The 23,191-nt window shown below is 45.9% G+C and overlaps 1 protein-coding gene across 6 annotated transcripts in view; it reads right to left on the bottom strand.

The window, feature by feature from the left end:
- The window catches only part of Tec (tec protein tyrosine kinase), a 148,946-nt gene that overhangs the window by 38,335 nt on the left and 87,420 nt on the right, over nt 1-23,191 (bottom strand). For 4 of the 6 annotated variants that reach the window (XM_045130227.1, XM_045130230.1, XM_045130228.1 and 1 more), the window contains exons 4-5: nt 8,105-8,209; nt 587-668 (exon numbers count right to left, since the gene is read on the bottom strand). In XM_045130227.1, the coding sequence (XP_044986162.1) occupies nt 587-668; nt 8,105-8,209 (187 nt within the window). Of the gene's footprint in view, nt 1-586; nt 669-3,515; nt 3,537-8,104; nt 8,210-23,191 lie in introns of those variants that run through there. The other 2 variants (XM_045130233.1, XM_045130232.1) reach the window with 2 other exon arrangements.

Below are 23,191 nucleotides of genomic sequence, written 5' to 3'. Positions count from 1 at the left end.
CGCCCACATGAAGCCAGATGCACAAAGTGGTGGGGGCATCTGGAATTGACTTGCACTGGCTGGAGGCCTGGCATGCCCATTCTTCCCCTGCCCCGCTTTCTCTCTGCTTACAAAGAAAGAAAAAATATTTTTAAAAAATTAAAAAGGGGACTTAAAAAGGGGTTAAGGTGCTTGCTGGCAAAGCCAAAGGACCCAGTATGAATTCCCCAGTGCCCACATAAAGCCAGATGTACAAGGTGGTACATGCATTTGGAGTTTGTTTGCTATGGCTGGAGACCCTGGTGTGCTCAGTCTCTCTTCTTTCTTTCTCTCTCTCTATCTATCTATCTATCTATCTATCTATCTATCTATCTATCTATCTGCTTCTCTATCTCTCTCTCTCTCTCAAATAAATAAATAAATAAAATATTTTTGAAAAAATTTAAAAAGAAGTTATCTTCAATATGTTGATATCGCTTAACTGATTGTCCTTGGGGGAACACTCATTATAGGTTAAGTGATTATGAGTGTGAGAGATATATTAGCGATGTGTCCATTTTAGTGATCGTGATACCCTATCTTCTCTGCAGGTTACGTGAGCACTTACCTTCTTTTAACTTCCTCACCCACTGGTCCCTGCTTTGGGGATTAGGTGCAAAAATGTAAAGGGTATTAACATCATGAACAACCTGAAATAAAGCAAAAAATGAAACTAGTGACAAATATTTACACTCAACACTTCTGTCTAGCATGTCCTTGATATCACAGGTGGCAATAAATGATTCTTGAATGGCTGGGAGCAAAAAAAAAAAGTCCCATGACTTAAGATCCAAAGAACATAGATACTTTTCTTACAACAGCACATTTACTGAGCAGGAGCGCTGCTTCCACCGCGCGCCTGACAACCTGCGCCAGGGTGATGGAGACAGACACTGAGGAGACTCAAAATGCACCAAGGCAGAAATCCAGAAGCTGCGGAGAGCTCAACACTACAGTGGACTTAAAACACACCCACCACAGCTCAGGGAATTTTGTGGGAGAGAGGGCAAAAAGATTATAAGAGCCACAGTGTGGGAGGGACTATCTCACAGGCATTGCTCCTCCCCAATGACTGACCGCTGCTCTCGCAACTCATAACCCACAACCCCATGGGGGAACACCAGCAATCCCACTGAGGAGGGGCCCCAGTGGAATGGGGGCAGTGAGGAGGGAAATGGTAGTACCAACACATGATATGTCCATACAAAGTTTCTGTTTAATAAAATTAAAAAAAAAAAAAAGCATATCTGAGATGGAGAGATGGCTTAGCAGTTAAGGTGCTTGCCTGTGAAGCGTAAGGACCCAGGTTCGATTCCCCAGTACCCACATAAGCTGTATGCACAAAGTGGCACATGCATCTGGAGTTCATTTGCATTGGCCAGAGAGAGACCTTGGCCTGTCCATTCTCTCTCTCTCTCTCTCTCTCTCTGTCTCTCTCTCTCTCTGCATGTGTGTGTGTGTGTGTGTTTCTCTCTTTCTCAAATAAATAAATAAATAAATAAGATTTTTTTTAAAAATATGCCTAGAGTCAGGCATGGTGGCACACACTTTTAATTCCAACACTCAGGAGGCAGAGGTAAGAAAATGGCCATGAGTCTGAGGCCACGCTAAGACTACATAGTGAATTCCAGGTCAGCCTGGGTTAGAGTGAGACCTCATTTTAAAAAAACCAAATAAACAAGCCAGGCGTGGTGGTGCACGCCTTTAATCCCTGCTCTTGGGAGGCAGAGGTAGGAGGATTACAGTGAGTTCAAGGCCACCCTGAGACTACAGAGTGAATTCCAGGTCAGCCTGAGCTAGAGACCCTACCTTGAAAAACAAAAACAAACAAACAAACAAAAAGTAAATAAATAAATATGCCTGGGAAATTAAAGTAGCAATTTTATCATTAGTCTGTGGTTGTATCCCTAATGGCCAGCCAAAAGGCAGAAATACTTGGACTGGCAAAAAAAAAAAAAAAGTACCACAGTCTGTTCTACACCTCCCTTTACCGTGTCAAACCCCAGTGGACTGAAAACAAACCACTAATGATCTCATTTGTCAAAAGCTGCCTATGACTCTTGTTCAATAGCTGACTCCTAGCTGGGCGTGGTGGCGTGCACGCCTTTAATCCCAGCACTCGGGAGGCAAAGGTAGGAGGATTGCCATGAGTTCAAGGCCACCCTGAGATGACAGAGTTAATTCCAGGTCAGCCTGGACCAGAGTGAGACCCTACCTTGAAAAAAAAAAACCAAAAAAAAAAAAGAATAGATGACTCCTTCCCATTCATTTCAAGTAAGCGCTTTTAACCACTGAGCAATCTTCCCAGGGCCCCTCTCATTCATTTCAATCAAATACAAGCACTCTGCAGGCCCTGTGACCATCAGAGAATGAGTAACACCCTACACCAGTCAGCCCTTTCTGAGGATTGCCTACGACACGCAATGAATCAAACATGAAGCTTATTCCGAAACCCTGTCTGGAAATGCCTTGCTACAAGACAGGATGCGAGACATAACACTGGAGAAATAAAGTGCTAAAAGACATGTGGGCTCACGTGTTTGCCTGTTTGCTGCATGGTTTTCACATCTTACCCTCATTTGTCTGCTCAGCCAACTCCTGACGATGAGGTCTCCATGCAGCAGGAAAAGTCATTTCTAATTGACGCTGGTATGTCTAAAAAGAAACCTGGGGCTTTGAACTTTCCAGAATCCTACAGTGCATTGTAATAATCATTTGCTTTGGAATAATAATTTACTGACACCCTGCATTGGCCTAAGCATTTAGATACACAGCAGTGTATGTCTATGCATGAACTAAAGCTAGCTTAATCCATTATCTTGATAACATAGGACATTGGGTGTTTTCTGTTTGTTTGTTTTTTTGTTTGCCTGTTTTGGTTTTTCAAGGCAGGGTCTCTCTAGTCCAGGCTGAGCTGGAATTCACTCTATAGTTTCAGGGTGGCCTCAAATTCACAGCGACCCTCCTACCTCTGTCTCCTGAGTGACAGTATTAAAAGTGTGCACCTCCATGCCCGGCTGGACCTTGTTCTTAACACGGGACACTTTTGTATTTGTACAATAAATATCTAGAAGTGCTACCTTCAAACCAATTAATAAACATTTAATTCCGACATCTCAAGTGCTTTGGGCGTCTGGGGAGATATTTGGGAACCAGTCCACTTCCTTCAGCAAAGCCCAGGTCACACCACGTGGCCAGCTTCCATGTTACCCATGTGAGCAGCTCCCATGGCAGGGTAGATGTGGGGAGCTAGGGTTCTTGTGTGAGACAGGTGTTCTAGGAGTGAGCCACCTTATTACAGCAGCCCAGGCTGTCAGAGAGAGAAAGAAGAACTTGGCATACTTTCTTGTTAAAGTCCAGGGGCCACTTCAACATGGAAGAAATATTCTCAGCAACACCACTCAGTTAATAGTCATGCCCACTCCTGCCTGCGCCTTCCTGCACTCATTCGCGTATTGAAGGATGTGGCTTTCAGGCTGAGCAGTTAAGGAGCTCACCTGCGAAGCCTAAGGACCTATGTTTGACTCTCCAGATCCCACCTAAGCCAGACACACAAAAGTGAGACAAGCGCAAGGTCACACATGCCCACTAGGGGGCGCAGCATCTGGCGTTCGACTGCAGTGGCTGAGGCTCTGGCGCTAATTCTCTCTGTGTCTCTCTTGCTCTCTCTAAAAAAATAAAATAAAAAGATGTGTTTTTCCTTTAGGCAATGATAGGGACCAAGCTGAGGACTTCACACATGCTAGATAACGGGCTCTGCCACTGAGCTACATCCCCAGCCCCCTCCAGGAGAGTTTTCGTGACAGTGGGGTGTAGAGAAACAGCCCGGATGTCAAATGGATGCACAGACCTGGTTTTAGAGCCCAGGAAATGACCGATCCAAGACAGCACAAAGGAGGTGGCTGACGAGCAGCTGGTTCCTCCCTGAATATGCTGCACCAGTGGGGTTGGGAGGGAGGCGGGCACCCTTTTCTTTTGAGAAATGCCTGCTTCTCCTTCTTGTCACCTTGCCTCTAAATGACGCACAACGTCACTGTCAAGATACGCAACTAGCAACTACACTTCCTTCACTGTGAGAGAGGACTGGGTCAACTTTCAAATCCTGTTGGTTTAAATTACATAGCTAAAATTCGGGGTTCCCTCTTCTTGACTTATTTTTTTTTTAAAGATTTTTGAACTGTTGCTAGATGTATTCATCCCAGCATCTTTTGCTTGTTTTTGGTTTTTGGGTTTTGTTTTGTTTTTTTTTTTTTTTTTTCTGGTATTTTGAGGCACAGTCTCACTCTAGCCTACACTGACCTAGAGTTCACTTTGTGGCCCAGGCTGGCCTCAAACTCACAGCGAGCCTCCTACCCCAGTAGTGGGACTTTAGGCATGTGCCACCATGCTCTGCTCTGCTCTCAACAGTCTTTTGTTTTTGTTATTTTTGTTTGTTTGGTTTGGTTTTCTGAGGTAGAGTCTCACTCAAGCCCAGGCTGACCTGGAATTCACTATGTAGTCTCAGGGTGGCCTCGAACTCACGGAGATCCTCCTACTTCTGCCTCCTGAGTGCTGGGATTAATGGCATGTGCCACTATGCCTGGCTCATCTCAACAATTTTAAATGGTTCAAGAATGGAATTGAAAGAGGAAAGAAAAAAGAAAAAAAGAATGGGATGATTTTTTTTGCTCTGTTTTATTTTTGTGTTTTATTACTTATTTGCATGCAGAGGAAGACAGACAGAGATAGAATGGATGAACCAGGGCCTCTAGCCACTGCAAATGAACTCTAGATGTATGTGCCACTTTGTGCTTCTATCTGGCTTTATGTGGGTACTGGGGAATCTAACCCAGGTCGTTAGGCTTTGCAGGCAAGTGCCTTAACCACAGATCCATCTCTTCAGGCCCTGTTATTTTCATTATTCCTAAAACCAACTAAAAGCTCTTTTGGAGTCTCTCTTGGAAATATCCTTACTATCAAAAATTCTAATTCTGGGGCTGGTGAGATGGCTTAGTGATTAAGCACCTGCCTGTGAAGCCTAAGGACCCCAGTTCGAGGCTCGATTCCCCAAGACCTATATCAGCCAGATGCACAAGGGGGTGCACACAATGGGAGTTCGTTTACACTGGCTGGAGGCCCTGGCACATCCATTCTCTCTCTCTCTCTCCCTCTTTCTCTCTCTGTCACTCTCAAATAAATAAACAAACAAATTCTTTTAAAAATTCTGAGTCTGACATCATGAGAACTATAGCTCCCATAACATGTTTAACATCCATCAGGAATATGGGAAGAATGGTTTTTTGTTGTTTGATTTTGTTTTTCGAGGTAGGGTCTCACTCTAGACCAGGATGACCTAAAATTCACTCTGTAGTCTCAGGGTGGCCTCAAACTCTAGGAGATCCTCCAACCTCTGTCTCCCAAGTGCAATTAAAGGCGTGAGCCACCATACCTGCCTGAATGGTTCTATTTAAAAAATATTTATTTGCAGAGAGAGGAGAGAGAATGAATGTGCCAGGGCCTCCTACTGCTGCAAACAAACTCCAGATGCGTGCTCCACTTTGTGTAACTGGCTTGATGTGGGCCCTGACGAACTGACCAGCAGACTTTGCAAGCAAGCACCTTTAATACCTGAGCCATCTCCCCAGCCCAAAAATGGTTCTTTGCTAAACTTCAAATGAAATTGTGCACACATGCACGTCTGCACATACACACACACACACACACACACACACACACACACACACACACACCAGATACATTCAACCCACTTAACCAAGAAGATTTAAACTAGGGTCACTTCTAGTTCAGAAGGCATAGTGCAGATAACCACAGTAGTAACAGTCTCAGAAGTAACAGCTACTAACAGAAATCTTGCTCTTACTGAGTATCAGCTGTTTATCATCTCCATCCTTGCACCAACCCAATCAAGTGAATACTATTACTATTTTTATTTTCAAAACATTAAATAGAAAAGAAAAAAGATAGCTGGGTGTGGTGGCGCATTCCTTTGATCCCAGTGCCCGGGAGGCAGAGGTAGGAAGATCGCTGTGAGTTCGAGGCCACCCTGAGACTACAGAGTGGATTCCAGGTCAGCCTGGGCTAGAGTGAGACCCTACCTCAGAAAACCAAAAAAAAAAAAAAGAAGAAGAAGAAGAAAGAAAAGAAAAAAAAATGACTCACAGAATGCCACACAGGCATAAGAGGCCAATGGGGTTAGTTGGCCTCAGGGTCACTTCTGTAAGGGAAGGAGGGTAGGAGAAAGCTAGCTTTTTTTTTTTTTTTTAATTTTTATTTATTTATTTGAGAGCAACAGACACAGAGAGAAAGACAGATAGAGGGAGAGAGAGAGAATGGGCGCGCCAGGGCTTCCAGCCTCTGCAAACGAACTCCAGACGCGTGCGCCCCCTTGTGCATCTGGCTAACGTGGGACCTGGGGAACCGAGCCTCGAACCACCGGGGTCCTTAGGCTTCACAGGCAAGCGCTTAAGCGCTAAGCCATCTCTCCAGCTCAAAAGCTAGCTTTTTAAAGGCAGTTTCAGTTAGAGATTGAGGCTCAAAGAGAACCAAGAGATACCACCCTACAAGCCGCCTCATCCTGACAGAAGAACAGAACTCAGAACTCTTGACAAAAATGGAACTTGTGCTGGGGATGGTGGCGCACGCCTTTAATTCCAGCACTCGGAGGATCACTGTGAGTTCAAGGCTTCCCTGAGACTACAGAGTGAATTAGGTCAGCCTAGGCTAGAGCGATATCCTACCTCAACCCCCCCACAAAAAGAAACAAATGGAACTCATGCCTGACTGAAACTGATCCACAGCACTTCTTGCTCCCCACAGTTAAAGGAAAACAGCTCAGCGTGGGCTGGCTCTGAGATCCACCGATGGAATTTACTAGCTGATCAGGTCTTCCCCTTACATACCTGAATCTGATGCTCTAAAGGCTGCGATCTTCCAGCCCCTCCCCGTCTTCTTTTCTGGTGCGACCCCAGGTGTGTGGGGGTCTTTCCAGCTCTTACCTTGTGCTGGTCAAATACACATCAGCCTGGCCTCTACCCCCGCCCAGCCTGGCTGGATGGGGATGGGGGAACATAGCGTTGTTTCTTGATATAAACGTTTCTGCTTGCCTCTGCTTTATAGCTTGGGGTAACTTCTTACTTTGATCACACATACTATTTTCCTCTGGTCTCCAAGTACTACGATCACAGGCATGTTGCCATGCCCAACTAGGATACAGTTTTTAAATCTTGGATATTTGAGGTCACTATTCTAAATGTTGTTATTGAGCCCTCACATTGGTAGATGCTCCTTACAAATATATTATATGTGCCAAATATAACTGATAATTTTTCACAGTAAAATGACCAAAAGTCTACTGTAATCCCACCGTGAAACAGACTTCTGCAGATTGCCTTAGGTCCTGGGGAGACCACAGGCCTGGGCAAGAGTACATTCACTTAGAGGCTCCCAGCAAAATCACGGACGCTCCCTCCCCCAGAAAAGGGAATGGTGAGGGTATTACAAGGCAGCCTGAGGTCAACTCTGAATGGCAAGGTCCAACTCTACCCTCCTAGGTCTTTGGGGCATGTGGGTACCAGGGTCCTGGCATGGATGCTAAGTGGCCATAAATGGTCATATCTGTTCTCCTTGGGAGTGAGGAGAGGTGAGTGTGTGTCCTTGGCTCACTGTTCATTCAGGGAATGGCTCCAAATGAGTCATTTACCATCTGTGAGCCTGGCCTTCCTCAGTCATTGAGGGACAGGAGGATGACAAGGATCCCCTTTGCATAACAGGATCACCAGAAGGGGGAAATGCCGTTTAATCACCGCATGGTGCTGACGTTACTTGCTCCTCACAAGCAGCCTCTCCAAGTCGTTGCTGTTTGAAATAACTCCCCCTTGCCCCCTCCTAGCTTCTCCAGTTCGGAGAATCTAACAAGCGAAACAAGAAGAAAATAACGCTTAACGAAGGTACAAGCCATTCAAGCACTGCTAAGGTGACAAAGGAGCCTACCAAATCTGCCACAAAGCCCGTGACACTTCTGTCACATCAAGCCAAAACCACGCAGGCAATCCCAGCACTGCGGCGACGCAAAACCCGGCCGGCTCACCTGGAATGGGTATTTATTTTGACAGGGAATGACACCTTCATCGCTCTTCACTATCTCCACACACTTGATTTTTGAAATATCAATAAACCCTTTTCTGTATTTTTTCTGTGAAAAGAAAAAAAAAAAAAAGGAAGGAGAGGCGTTACAATCATAAGACAACTAGAAAAGTGTCTGAACGGTCATTATTTGCTAATGAAATTACCGATTCAAGGGCTGGGGCCATGGCTAGGTGGTTAAAGGCACTTGCTTACAAAGCCTGCCAGCCCGAGTTCAATTTTCCAGTACCCAAGTAAAGCCAGATACACAAAGTGGTGCACGCATCCGGAGTTCGTTTGTAGTGGCTGGCATGCCTATCCTCTCTGTCACTCTCTCTTCTCTCCATCTCTCTCTCTCTGTATAAATAAATAAAAATAGTTTTTTAAAAACCTATTACAGAGCCGGGTGTGGTGGCGCACACCTTTAATCCCAGCACTTGGGATGCAGAGGAAGGAGGATCACTGAGAGTTCGAGGCCACCCTGGGACTACATAGTGAATTCCAGGACAGCCTGGGCTAGAGTGAGACCCTACCTCAAAAAAAAAAAAAAAAAAAAAAAACACCCTATTACAAGAACATTGTAGACTAGAAAGCCTTGGACAGCATGCCAAACTAAACATTCAACAAAGATTAAGGTTACTTGTTCTTTTTTTTTCTTTTTCGTATTTTATTTACTTATTTTTAAGCTGCTTATTGACAACTTCCATAAATATAAACAATAAACCATGACAATCCCCTCCCAATACCCCCATTTTCCCCTCACCAATCTGTCCTCCAATTAATTAAGGTTACTTTTCTGATAAGCATTCATATGATTAAAAATATGTATAGAAAAAAACAGGGCTGGGGAGATGACTGAGTGGCTAAGGCACTTACCTGCAAAGCCTAAGGACCCAGGATCAATCCCCACATAAGCCAGACGCACAGGTTGGTTTGCAGTGGCTGGAGGCCCTGGAGTGCCCTTTCTCTCTCCTATCTATCTATCTATCTATCTATCTATCTATCTATCATCTATGTGCCTCTTTCTCTCTCTTTCTCAAACAACCTCAGAAACATCACCTGTAAGGAAGCTCCCAAGCTCTCACAACCGCCTGCTTTTTTTCAGAGCCTCTTCTCCCCCGGGCCTTGCATTGAGCACATCTCCCCTCCTTACTCCCTTAACTTTTCAGTCACCTGCCTGGGGCCAACATCCGTGTCAAGGGACATAAAAACACAGGCTAGGAAAAGCTCATTTCCTGTACTCAAACTCTTGAGGTCCACAAAGTTACCAGGCAAGGTAAACTGTATTAGAACCCTTTTACAGATTAAGAAACTGGCTGGCTAGCTGGGCGTGGTGGTGCAAACACACACGTCTTTACTCCCAGCACTGGGGAGGCAGAGGTAGGAGGATCGCCATGAGTTCAAGGCCACCCTGAGACTCCATAGTGAATTCCAGGTCAGCCTGGGCTAGAGTGAGACCCTACCTAGAAAAACCAAAAAAAAAAAAAAAGAAAAAGAAAAAGAAACTGGCTGGGAGCCAGGTGCGGTGGTGCACACCTTTAATCCCAGCACTCAGGAGGCAGAGGTAGGAGGATCACTGTGAGTTCAAGGCCATCCTAAGACTACAGAGTGAATTGCAGGTCAGCCTGGGCTACAGTGAAACCTTACCTCAAAAAGAAGGAAGGAAGGAAGGGAGGGAAGGAGGGAGGGAGGGAGGGAGGGAAGGAGGGAGGGAAGGAGGGAGGGAAAGAAGAGAGAAAAAAGAAAGGAAGAAAGAGAGAGGGAGGGAAGGAGGGAGGGAGGGAGGGAGGGAGGGAGGAAGGAAGGAAGGAAGGAAGGAAGGAAGGAAGGAAGGAAGGAAGGAAAGAAGGAAGGAAGGAAGTTAGTTAACTGGCTGGGGAGGCTGGAAAGATTGCTTAGTGGTTAAGGCACTTGCCTACAAAGCATATCAACCCAGGTTCGATTCCCCGGTACCCACATGAGGCCAAATACACAAAATGGCACATGCTTCTCGAGTTCATTTGCAGTGGCTGGAGGCCCTGGCATGCCCATTCTCTCTGTCTGTCTCTCTTCTATCTCTCTCTGCTTGCAAATAAATCAATAAAATTATTTAGGAAGAAAGAGGCTGGGGAAATGCTTCAGTGGTTAAAGGTGCTTGCTTACAAAGCCTGACGGCCCATGTTCAATTCCCCAGGACTCATGAAAAGCCAGGGGCACAAAGTGGTGCGTGTGTCCGTAGTCTGTTTACGGTGTCAGGAGGCCCTGGTGTGCTTAAGCCCATCCTCTCTCTCTCTCTCTCTTAAAAAATAAGTAAACAAATAAATCTAAGTAATATCCTATTTACTTCTGGGAGAAACGGACACAGTAATTATTATACAGTGGACTGAGTGCTATATATAAAAATGTTATATGCTTATAAAGAAAAAAAAGTGGGTGTGGCAGCACATGCCTTTAATCCTAGCTGAGGATGAGGTAGAAGGACTGCAGTTACTTTGAAGCTAGCCTGGGTTACAAAATGAGTTCTAGGCGGGCCTTTGCTAGAATGAGACCCTGCTTCAAAAGAAAGCAAACAGAAAGGAAGGGAGAGGATGGAGGGAAGGAAAAAGAAAGAGAAAGGAAAAGGAAGGAAGGTAGGAAGGAAAGAAGGAAGACAGGAAAGGAGGGAGGGTTAGTCAAAATTTAAGATTAATAAGTAAGCTATATGGAAATCTTCTTGACTAGCTAAGTGTGTGTGTGTGTGTGTGTGTGTGTGTGTGTGTGTGTGTGTGTTTTAAAACCAAGCAAGTTTGGACAAAAGTACCCAGTGAAGGTGGATAATGTTGTGCCCAGAAGCCCAAGATTGTTATTAGAAAAATGTCAGTGCCAGGGGTGGGATACCTCCCAGCAAGTTGTTTGCAAGGGAGACCTCAAAGCCTCCAGAATGTTACAAGCCAAGACTCTTGGTTGCCCACCAGAACTAGATGGTAAAACCCTATTGCTTGGGGTCTGGAGAAATGGCTTAGGGATTCAGGTGCTTGCCTGCAAAGCCTAAGGACCCAGATTTGATTCCCCAGAACCCACATAATCTAGATGCACATGGTGGCTCATGTGTCTGGAGTTTGTTTGCAGTGGCTGGAGGCTCTGGTGTGCCCATTCTCTTTCTCTCTCTCTCTCTCTCTAAGTAAAAAAGAAAAGAAAACCTTTAGGGGGGTAAAAAACCCTCTTGCTGAAGACTCCATATGCTTGTGCTTCAGGTTACTGGGAAATCAAGCTGGAGCTGAGCTGGAAGCCTCCTCCCTATTGACCAGCTGTCAGGTTACTGGAAAGCCATGTAGCATGCTGGGCGAGAAAAGTCATCAATGGTGTCAACCAGCACTGGATTCTGCAAGCTTTACAGTGGTCAGCCAGGCCAAATGTACCAATTGTGGCATGTCCATTATGCAGGGAACCATATGAAGATATGAGGCCCATTCCATGGGAGGGAATTCCTAACTGGTATTGAAAACCTAATCAAAAGATGATGGCTGGGGAGGTCAAGGCCCTAGAGGAGAAACTACTACTGCTGTCTGGCTAAATGGATACATTACGCCCACCAAAATGCCCTCTAAATGCTTTTTATAACCATATGTTAATGCTACTCTCACTTTTGGTTAGGTAAGCTTCTTTTTCAGATGGTGGTGATCACTGAAATGACTCAGAATTGACCAAAGTGCTGAGAAAAAAAAAAAAAAAATGACTGTGGAGTGTTCAGCACTAAGTGAGACATCTCTATCACACCCTCCAAGACTCAGGGACCATTGCGAAAGAAGTGGCAAAAAGAATGTAAGCGCCGGGCTGGAAAGATAGCTTAGCGGTTACGGCACATGCCTGAGAAGCCTAAGGACCCAGGTTCAATTCTCCAGGTCCCAAATAAACCAGAGGCACATGGTGGCGCATGCATCTGGAGTTTGTTTGCAGTGGCTAGAGGCCCCGGGGTTCCCATTCTCACTCTCTCTCCCTCTCTCTGTCAAATCAGATATCCAGAGACACAGAGGCTCCCAATACCTCATCATTGAAGCAGACCCAAAACGAACCCAACATGGCTCAGGGAAATCTTTTGGAAGAGGGGGCGGAAAGATTGTCACAGCCACATGTTGGGTCATGATAGGCAGAGACATTTCCTCCTACCCATAACTGAGGGCTAACTCCACAATGCATGACCCAGATACCTCAACAAGGAGGGGCCGGGGGAGGGGGAGGACAGGGAGGAGGCTAACAATGGTACCAACTTGACGGTTTTCACTGAGTCCAAACTAATTAACAAAAAAATAAAAATAAAATCTTTTAAGAAAAGGAATATAAGCACCAAAGGAAGGGAGGGCTTCTTACAACGCTGTCATCCAGACGCAAAGTGGCCTTGACATTCATGACCTCACAGTGGCTGATGCGACCCTACACAAGACCTGCATAATAAGAGGTGGGGGAGGGGAATGAACTTAACTCTACAGCAGCACTGGGATGTCCTGATGCACTGTGATCATTTGCCCAGTGTACTAATATTTGGAGTTTCCTATTCAGGTATCTTTCTGTAAAACTGTCCTTGGCAGTGGGAAATGCAGCCCCGGTTCCCTGGCTACTTCTGCCCTCAGAGACCTCCACTCTGGTAAAGGCAGATCCATGACTTCAACCTAGAAAAGCAAGCGTTGCAGGAGCAGCTGGAGTGAAACAAAGTTCGTGAGCGTATTCAGTACAGATAAGAGATGGGGTGTGTTTTAGTTGTAAGCACAGGTGGAGAGACAGGAGGACGAGATGGGGGAAGGAGGGAAAGACGGGTGAGGATGGGAACCAGAGAGAGCGGGGAGAAGAGGGAGGAACAGAGAAAAGGAGGATGGGGGAAGGGGGAGAAGGAGAGGGAGGAAGGAGATGGAGAGATAGGAAAGAGAGGGATAGGGAAGGGAATGAGAGAAAGAAAGAGGGGCAAAGAGGAAGGGAGACTTAAAAAGCAGATAGTGTACATCCAAGACATGGGAGCAGACTTTTCAAGAGAGACAGCCACATTTCAGTGTCCCATATATATTCATATAAATGTGTGTACATATATATATGTGTCTGTGTGTATACATATGCGCGCATATGACTTTGTGGTTTTCTAAGTTACATGGCTCAAAGGGTATAATTTACAACAAGGTTTAAAGACAATATAAAGTTTAAAAATCAGATAGAGGGCTGGAGAGATTGCCTAGCAGTTCAGGCACTTGCCTGCAAAGCCTAAGCACCGAAGTTCAATCCCCTAGGACCCATGAGTGCCAGATGCACAAGTTGGCACATGCACCTGGAGTTTGTTTGCCATGGCTGGAGGCCCTGGCACACCTGGCCTACCTTCACGCGCTCTCTCTAATAAATAAACAAAATATTTTTGAACAATCAGGTGGAATTTAAAATTTAAATTACAAAACACATGACCCTGGTTTACTTGTTTCTTAAAGGAATTCCTCTGGCCAATAAAATCATAGGGTGGTTTTATGAGGCATGTGGTTGAGGCGCAGGGATAAGAGAGAGGCGCTAATAAAGAGTTAAAGGTGCTGGCTGTAAGCCTAGCTCAGTTGTTGCTGGGAACGGCCCCCCTTGGGAAGGAGTATGATCTCTGAGGACCACTCTGTCTTCATCAGTTGTATTGCAGTCTTCTGACTCTCACCCACCAGGAAAGGGAAAAACTGGATCCAGGGGTGAGGGGCTTATTTCCCTTCCGTGGCCCCTTCTCAGCAGTCCCTGTCTATGTATCCTGTCTCAAAACTGGCAAATGGGAGTTCAAGTTGGAGCTGTCGGCTCAGAACAGCAGGCAGGAACCAGTCACAGAGCTGTTTGCTGGAGTTTCGGGGTCAGGGAAGGAAGGAGTGGAAGATCACTACAGGGGACCACACAGGAGCACGGTGGGGGGTGGGGGTGGGGATGAGTCATGACTTAGCAATGACAAGGCTCCGTGACCTCTGGTATGATGTGATGTGGGCAGGGAAAGGCCAGGAAAAGCTTGGGGTGCAGGGAGGAAGTGATAGCTAGATGTGCTTTTCAAAGGGTTAAGTGGGTGTTTTCCTATAGAGAAAGCTAAGAGGCTTCCAGGCTGGGTGTGGGGCGGGGGGGGGGGGGGGGGCTGGCATGAAAGAACACTGAGCATTTGGGGAACCGAAAGAAACAGAGATATGGTTGAAACTCCAGGTAGCTCAGTGCAAGTCTAGCAAATGTAGGTTGAGGTTGCCTTAGGAAAATGATCACATGCCAATGTGAAGAGTTGGGAGTTATCCTGGGTGGCTCTGAGGGGGTAAGAAGGAGTGCTATAATGTGGCTTTTTAAATTTTTTTTTTATTTATTTGACAGAAAAAGAGGGAGAGAGAGAGAGAGAAAAAAAAAAAGGGCACACCAGGGCCTCCAGCCACTGAAAACAAACTCCAGACGCGTGCACCCCTTGTGCATCTGGCTAACATGGATCCTAGGGAATCGAACCTGGGTCCTTTGGCTTTGCAGGCAAATGCCTTAACCGCTAAGCCATCTCCCCAGCCCTACTGTGGTGTGTTTTTGAAGAGCTAATTATTGCCGGGGTCAAATACTCAAATACTCAGTAGAGTATTTGCCCAGCAGGCCTGAGGCCCTGGGTTTAATGGCCAGCACCACAGAGCAGTCATTATGAAGAGCTCCGTGGGGGATGGGTACCGAGCAGGAGGCCAGCGGGGAGCTGGCCGGGGTCCTGCAGGTGGGAGGAAGCCAGTGAGGCTCTGGACCAGGTCAATGGCCGTAGGACACAGCAAGAGGGAAGCGGGGACACGGGACAGCTTAGAAGGAAGAGTCTACACCATTTGAAGGTGAAGGGGTTTTTTGACCCTGGATGACACCATACACCATGACAGAGAACACCAAAGGATCATGGGATGGGGTCTGAGCAGGAAAAGCAGGGGACAGTGTGACATGAATGAAACACACACACCTGCTTGGAAGGGAGTTGAAAACCTGAGTGTGAAACTCAGGCATGCCTTAGTAGCGTCTTCACAGATGGAGACATTTCTGCTTTGCACAATATGCGCACAGGATTCGTGGGTTTGCCTTGCTCTGGTCTCTTCCCAAGGTGACCCTGGCAGATTAAGCAAGGCGGAGAAGAGGAAGAAGAGACTTATACGAAGGCACCCGAGATTGTCATGTGCGATGTCATCCCGCAGTCCCTATAGCTCTTGGCACATGAACCCTTCAAAACTGTCCAAGGAGCCTTGACAACTATTATTAGGAAACGGAGGGGATTTTCTTTTTTCCTCCATTTAGATAACTCTTTAGAATTTCTTAGAGTAAGAAAATTAATGTGCACTTGCTAAAGTATGCTGTGTGTTTTGTGAAACATGGTGGCCTAAAAAGAAATAACCAAGATCATTATTTTTTTTTTCACGTCCCTTCATGTTGCTTTTATGTCTGTGGCCTCTGCTCTGTCCGCTAAGCTGAGAAATATGAGGAAGCGATACCTCCTCCTAGTCATTTTTGAACCCTCCAAGCTGGCACTTTGCAGATATTGATTCAACTGTGTGCCAAGAACTACATGAGGGATACTTCTTGTAAATGTGGGGGGTGCCCTCTCTTGCACATGCTCTACTATGCTATGCAAAGTGCAAAAATGAAGGCACCTTATGCCCAGCTTAAGTGAGAAAACCAGACTCCAAGATAACATCTACTTGCTTAAAACTGCACACCTCAAGCTGGAGAGGATTCAGTGATAAAGGGGCGTGCCTTCAAAGTCAAAGGACCCAGGTTCGATGCCCCAGTACCCACATTAAGCCAGATGCACAGAGTGGTGCATGCATCTGGAGTTCATCTGCAGTGGTTAGAGGCCTTAGCGAGCCCATTCTATTGTCATCTTTGTCTTGCTCAAATAAATAAATCATGAAAAAAAACTACACACCTCCTGTGTGCTAGAATTGGTGATGGATATAGGAGGCCTGTCCCCCCCCAAAAAAAGACTTACAAGTAGTTATGGTTCTGATGTAAAATGCCTCCCTTGGCTTCATGTGGTTTGAGCAACTGATCCCCAGATGGCTGCTCTGTTTTGTGAGATTATTGAACTTTTGGGAGGCGGAGCCTAGCTAAAGGAAGTAGGGCGCTGTCAGGTGGGCCTTGAGGTTTATAGCCTGGCTCTGCTTCCTGTCCCACCTCTGCTTCCTGGTCTGTGGAGATGTGAGCAAGCAGCTTCCTGTTCTTGCTGCCAGAGGCTCAAGCTGTTCCCACAGCCATGCCTTCCCTACCAGCATGGACTAGCCTCAAACCATGAACCAAAATAAACCTTCCTCACCTAAGTTGCTTCTTGTCAGGTATCTGATCATAGCATCAAGACAGGTAACTTAGGGCTGGAGAGATGGCTTAGAGGTTAAGGCACTTGCCTGAGAGTGAGGACCCAGGTTCGATTCCCCAGTACCCACGTAAGCCAGATGTACAAGAGGCATAAGCATCCAAAGTTCATTTGCAGAGGCTGGATGCCCTGGGGCACCCACTCTCTCTATATATGCCTCTCTCTCTCTCTCAAAATAGACAAATAAACTTTTAAAAAAAAATTTTAAAGGAAGGTACACAGGGACACCATTTTCTTTTCATTTCCAAAATGCTCGTGACTTTTAAAATATTGGTGTCAGACCTAAATTAAATTAGAAAAAAATGTGTGTCAGTGCGATTGAGAAGTTACAGGATGTTGTAGTCAGGTTTTCACTGCTGGCAGAAATCACCTAACCAAGCACAGCTTTTGGGGAACAAAAAGGGTTTATTTTGGCTTACGGACTCAAGGGGACACTCCACGATGGCAGAGAAAATGATGGCATGAGCAGAGGGTAGACATCACCCCTGGCCAACATCAGGTGGACAATAGCAACAAGAATGTGTGCCAAACACTGCCAAGGAGAAACTGGCTATAACACCCATAAGCCCACCCCCAACAATACACTGCCTCCAAGAGGCGTTCATTCCCGAATCTCCATCAGCTGGGAACCTAACATTCAGAACACCTAATTTTATGAGGGACAGCTCAATCAAATCACCACATTCCACCCCTGGCCCCCATAAACTGATAACCATACATGATGTAAAATGCAATGCATTCAGTTTAACTTTAAAAGTCCCCATAGTTTTATGATTCCTAATGATATTCAAACATCCCTATAATCCAAGGTTTTTTAACTGAGCCATAATACCAAAAAATCCCTCAAAGCCCCACAATGGCACAGAATAAACATTCACACTGCAAAAGATGGCACTGGGCAGAGCAAAGAAATATTCAACCAATACAAAATTTAAACAGGGCAAACATCAAACTTTATAGCTCCAAGACCAACAACTCTAGCCAGGGACAAGTCTCTAATTCCAATAATCCTAACCAGCAACAAGTCTCTGGAGTTCCAATCCCCCTCCACTCCCCAGCTAGGCTACTCACAGTCCTGGAAAACTTCATCCATGGCTGGCAACTTTCCTTAGCAGCTATCTCATGGTCCTGGCATCTCCACTGGGTCTCCACTGCAATCCAGAGTTCATCCTCATAGCTCCATGGGGTCTCCATTCAGGCATCCAGAAAACCTGCTTCACACTGTCTACGGCCATTTCCAAAACACAAGACTGCATTGCAAATTCAATGACCCTCTTTCCTGCACTTCTTATACTCCACAATAGCAGGTAGGGTGCCAATTTGTTAATCCAGGTGGAATAAGGCAGACTTTGAAGAACAGGACACTCCTTGAGTATTCAGGCCCCTTCAAGCATTCTTCCTGTTGCCCTTGTCTCAATGGTTGTAATCTCTCATATCATTGCAGCTAACAGGCAACAGTTTCAGCCCAAAGGTTTCATTTTTCGGTGCCATATCCCTCTGCACCCACCACTCCATTTCTATGCACTGCAACCCTGCACAAGTTCCCAGGACATGGACATAACAACAAGCCTCTCACACAAACTGCTTCTAGCCTAGTCCAAGCAAAGCTCTTTCTCACCCTCATAAGCCAAACCTCACAATCCATAGTTTTTCCTGCATTCAAATCTTGCAACTCTGACCAGAAGAGTCCATCAAGCTGTACTTATTGCACTGCAAGGCTTGTCTCTTAGGCCAAGGTTTCAAATCCTTCCACACACCTCTTGAAAATCAGCTCCAAAAGGCCAAAGCCACAGTCAGGTGTCTATCAGCAACACCACTTCTCGGTACCACTTTACTGTTGCAGTCAGGTTCACACTGCTGGTAGAAATCACTCAACCAAGAGCAGCTTTTTGGGGGGACAAAAAGGGTTTATTTTGGCTTACAGGCTTGAGGGGGAAGCCCCATGACAGCAGGGGAAATGATGCCATGAGCAGAAATAGGACAATACTACTTCCGGTGCCAAGCTGTTATGGGCTGGATGAGATATGGTGTCTCTGGGTGTTCAGTGGTACAGCTACAAGCACACAGAGCTCTATGATGGTCCATTTTATGTATCAACTTGATTGAGCTAAGGGGTACCCAAAGGGCTGATGAGCATTATTTATGGGTATCTATGGGGTGTTTCTGGAAGAGGCTAATATTTGAATCAGTGGAGTAAGTAAAGATCCACCTTCATCAATATGAACATCACCCCATGCACTGTGAATCCAAATAGAACAAACAAGAAAAAATGAACTCTTCATGAGCTAGACCATCCACCGATTTCCTGGCTTTGTGGACAGAGGCCAATAGCTTCCTGCCACTCCTATTCTCAATTTTCTGGCTTTAGACTGCAGAGTTCCCCTGGTTCCCCTGGTTCTCAGGCCTCAGGTCTTGACCTGAATCACACCACTGGCTTTTCTGAGCCTCCAGACTTCAGACAGCAGGCGACAGGACTTCTCAACTCTACAATCATCCCATAAGCAATCTCATCTATGCATGCACACACACCACATTTACATTCACACAGAGATTCATCCTAGAGCTCTGCTGCTCTGAAGAACCCTAACTGATACAAATTCACTATTACTTTTTACAAGTTGGCTGGAAACTGAGCATCAATCAGAGAGGTTATGTGACTGGCTGACTGTCATAAGAGGCTGAGCCAAAACTGAACCCAGACCTCTCAAAACACCAGAACTTTCAGCCATCACCAGATTGTTCTGGTGTGAATATTGATGGGCTCTTACTATAATAAAGAAATCACACTGTTATCTGTATTAGTTACTGTGAGGGGTAAGCTGTTGTTAACTTCATCTGTTTAGTAGTCCATAGACATCCCCTTTGGGTGGGGCTCTCAAGTTGCTTCCAGGAAGGATTAACTGAAGGAGGAAGCCCTTCCCCCAGAGTGGGTGGCCCCTCTCAGAGAGGGACTTTATATAACGAAGCTCTGGGTGAAGAGAGCCCTTCCTTCCTTCCTCCCACTTGGCTGTCAGAGCTGCTTGCTGCCTTCCAGCATGGATCGAAGACCAGCATCAACTGAAGACCCTCGTGGATTGAAACCCAGCGGCTCCTCAGGAAGCCTCCAGGCCTTCAGAGCCAGATCGGGACTATTGAGGCATCTGGTCACATGGCCTGAGCAGCTACCAGGTTCCTTGATTCTCGGGCCTGTAACTGCTATTGGACTGCCATAAAATAATCTGATAAATTCCCCTTTAATATAATTTCATTCTATGAGAACCCTGCCCTAACACAGTTATCTTGTTGCTGGGACAAAATACCTGACAAAATTCAGTTGGAGGAAGGATCTGTGTCAGTTTAGAGTTCCGTGGCCCATCATGGAGGGGAAGGCAAGGCCACAGAGGCCTGAAGCAGAGCTGACCACTTTCATTGCACAGTGAGGACGAGAGAGCAATGAATGCTGGTCTCCGCCAGCTTTCTCCTTTTTATATAATCCCGGATCCTGGACCATGGAATGTTTCTGTACACAGTTAAGCAGGTCTTCCCTTCTCAGTCAAATCAAGAATCCTTCACAGGAAAGGCCAAAATAACCTAATCCAGATAGCCTCTAACAGGCATACCCAGAGGCTAGTTTCCTAGGTGATTCTAGGTTCTGTCACTCACAGTGACCAAAGCTAACAATCCCAGAATAATGCATAGGCCAGCCACTATGTTAGAGGCTGTGTACAACCAATATAACCCATCACAGTGTCCAAACCTAACAATCACAGAACAGTACAAGCCAGTCACTGTGTTCCTGGCTGTGAATCCTCAACACGAGAACATTTGTCACCTCCATCTGACAGATTAAAAAACAAAAATCAAGATGTGGAGACTATAATTAATTTGTCCAAAGTGACACAATAATCCAGGATTTGAACTCTGCCTAACCCCACTACTGAATTTTTATTTTGTTTTGTTTTGTTTTTTTGTTGTTTTGAGGTAGGGTCTCACTCTGGCTCAGGCTGACCTGGAATTCACTATGTAGTCTCAGGATGGCCTTGAACTCTCGGCGATCCTCCTACCTCTGCCTCCCGAGTGCTGGGATTAAAGGCGTGCGCCACCACGCCCGGCTCCACTACTGAATTTTTAAATGCCACATGCAATTAAGTAATTTGATGTCACTTCATTGTGCATAAACAGAAATGTAGTAGAAATTGTTTATGCTTCTAGCTCCTATATGACTATAAAACCAAAACAAATTCACAAATTCGCAAAAAAAATAAATAAATAAACAAAACTTGGGCTGGAGAGATGGCTTAGCGGCTAAGCGCTCGCCTGTGAAGCCTAAGGACCCCGGTTCGAGGCTCGGTTCCCCAGGACCCACGTTAGCCAGATGCACAAGGGGGCACACGTGTCTGGAGTTTGTTTGCAGTGGTTGGAAGCTCTGGCGCGCCCATTCTCTCTCTCTTCCCCTCTCTCTCTCTCACTCTTAAATAAATGAATAAAGATAAAACAAAACAAAAAAAGTTTTTAAAATAAATAAACAAAACTTCCGGGCGTGGTGGCACACGCCTTAAGCCCAGCACTAGGGAGGGAGAGGTAAAAAGATTGCCAAAAGTTCAAGGCCAACCTGAGACTACATAGTGAAGTTCAGGTCAGCCTGAGCTAGAGCAAGACCCGTCCCTGGAAAACCAAAAATAAAAAAAGTAAACAACAGGGGAGATGAAGTTGGACAACACAGCAAATGTGATAAATGGGTTGGCTTGCTGCTCCTGATTTCCTCTCCATAAGCATGCTTTGGGTTCCCACATGCTTGCATGACTGTGCGCCGTGTGACACCACCTCCCCTCCCCTTCTCTCAACCCAACTGGGGGGGACCTGTTGGTACGGGCGCTGCTACCCCACAAGGTCGCATTTCGCACTGCTAACTAGTTTGAGGTCAAGCCAGCTCCATTCCCTCTCACCAGGCTCCAAAGCTAAAACAGACAAACACAGAGACAGCTGTTATGCTGACATGGCCCGCTGAGTGACAAGAGGTCAACCAGAGAAAGCAGATCCCCCCCCAAAGGAGATTAAATCATATGTAATTATGGCATAAAATATTGTGGGAAGGGGAATAAAATATTGTGATCAAATTACAAAAACAACATGCGTCACTCCTAGAACTTGCAGTCATCAAAAAATCCAAAGAAACAAAAACAGAAAAAGGGGGGGGGGGGATGGGATGGAAAGATAGCTTAGTGGTTAAGGCACTTGCCTGCAAAGCCCAAGGACCCAGGGTCAATTCCCCACTACAAACATAAGCCAGATTTTAAGGTGGAACATGCATCTGAAGTTCATTTGCAGTGGCTGGAAGCCCTGGCATGCCCATTCTCTTTAAAAAAGGAAAAACATATAAAGAACCAAAACTTGTAGCAACATTCATTGCATTTGTTCAAATCACATATGTGAATTGTCTGTGGTCCTTCATGCAGCTGCATTCATCCACTCTTAACTCCATACACTTCCAGCAAGACTCACACACAAAAGTAGCTGGGAGATGGCTCAGCGACTAAAGATGCTTGTAAAGCTGCCTGCTCAGGTTCGATTCCCCAGTACCCACATAAAGCCAAATGCACATGGTAATACATGCATGCATCTGGACATCGTAATGGCTAGAGACCCTAGCATGCCCATCCTCTCTGTCTGTCTCTGTCTCTTCATCTCTCACTCAAATAAGTAAAAAACATTTTTTTTTTTTAAAAAGAAACCTGGGCTGGAGGGATGGCTTAGCAGTTAAGGCACTTGCCCGCAAAGCCTAAGAACTCTTATTTGAATCTCCAGGTCCCACATAAGCCAGACGCACAGTGACATAAGTGTGCAATGGTGCACATGTGCACAAGGGGGCGCACACATCTGGAGTTAGTTTGCAGCGGCTGAAGACCCTGGTATGTCCATTCTCAATGTCTCTGCCTCCTTCTCTCTCTCTCAAATAAACAATTTTTTAAAAAAGAGAAAGAGACCTTTAAAAAAAATTCCTATAAATATAGGCTGGAGGGATGGTTTAGTGGTTAAGGTATTTGCCTGTGAAGCCTAAGCACTGAGGTTCGATTCCCCAGGACCCACACAAGCCAGATGCACAAGGGGGCGCACGCACCTGGAGTTTGTTTGCAGTGACTGGAGGCCCTCGTGTGCCCATTCTCCCCTTCCCCCCTCTCTCTCAAACAAATAAATAATTTTTTAAAATTCTTATAAATTCTAGGGAATCTGAAGACAAAACTATTGTGTGCGTGCGCATGCACGTGTGTGTGTGTGTGTGTGTGTGTGTGTGTGTGTGTGTGTGTAGCATGTAGAGTGTGTGATATTATGTACGTGCAGTGTATGCATGCATGTATGCAGATGTGCAAGGCCTGTGTGCACACATGTGGAGGTCAGAGGAGAACTTCCGGTGTCGTCCTCTTTTCTTCTGATCTGCTGCTTCCTTGAGACAAAGTCTCCGCTCAGCCCAACAGCTGCCACACTTGCCATTTCGTTCGTTCAGTCAACAAGCGTCGGTGGATCCTGGAGTCTCTGAGCCCCCCTGGCTCCGTGGCCCTGCCCAGCTACGTCCATCGAGAATTGGTGGTCTCAGGCCCTCTCAGGCCCTCAGGCTGGCACAGCAAGTGCTTCTAACTGCTGAGCCATCTCTCCAGCCCCCTTGAAATAAAACTTTAATTTCCAAAATCCCAGGATAATTAATGTTCATGCAAGACCCTGCTGGTGCAGGCAATCACAGTTCCTGGACATATGTTTGCACCA

This window comes from Jaculus jaculus, chromosome 11 (assembly GCF_020740685.1).
Source record: "Jaculus jaculus isolate mJacJac1 chromosome 11, mJacJac1.mat.Y.cur, whole genome shotgun sequence".
NCBI classification, from domain to species: domain Eukaryota; kingdom Metazoa; phylum Chordata; class Mammalia; order Rodentia; family Dipodidae; genus Jaculus; species Jaculus jaculus.
Note: the sequence above shows the minus strand (reverse complement) of the source record. Positions and strands in the feature narration are given on the sequence as shown.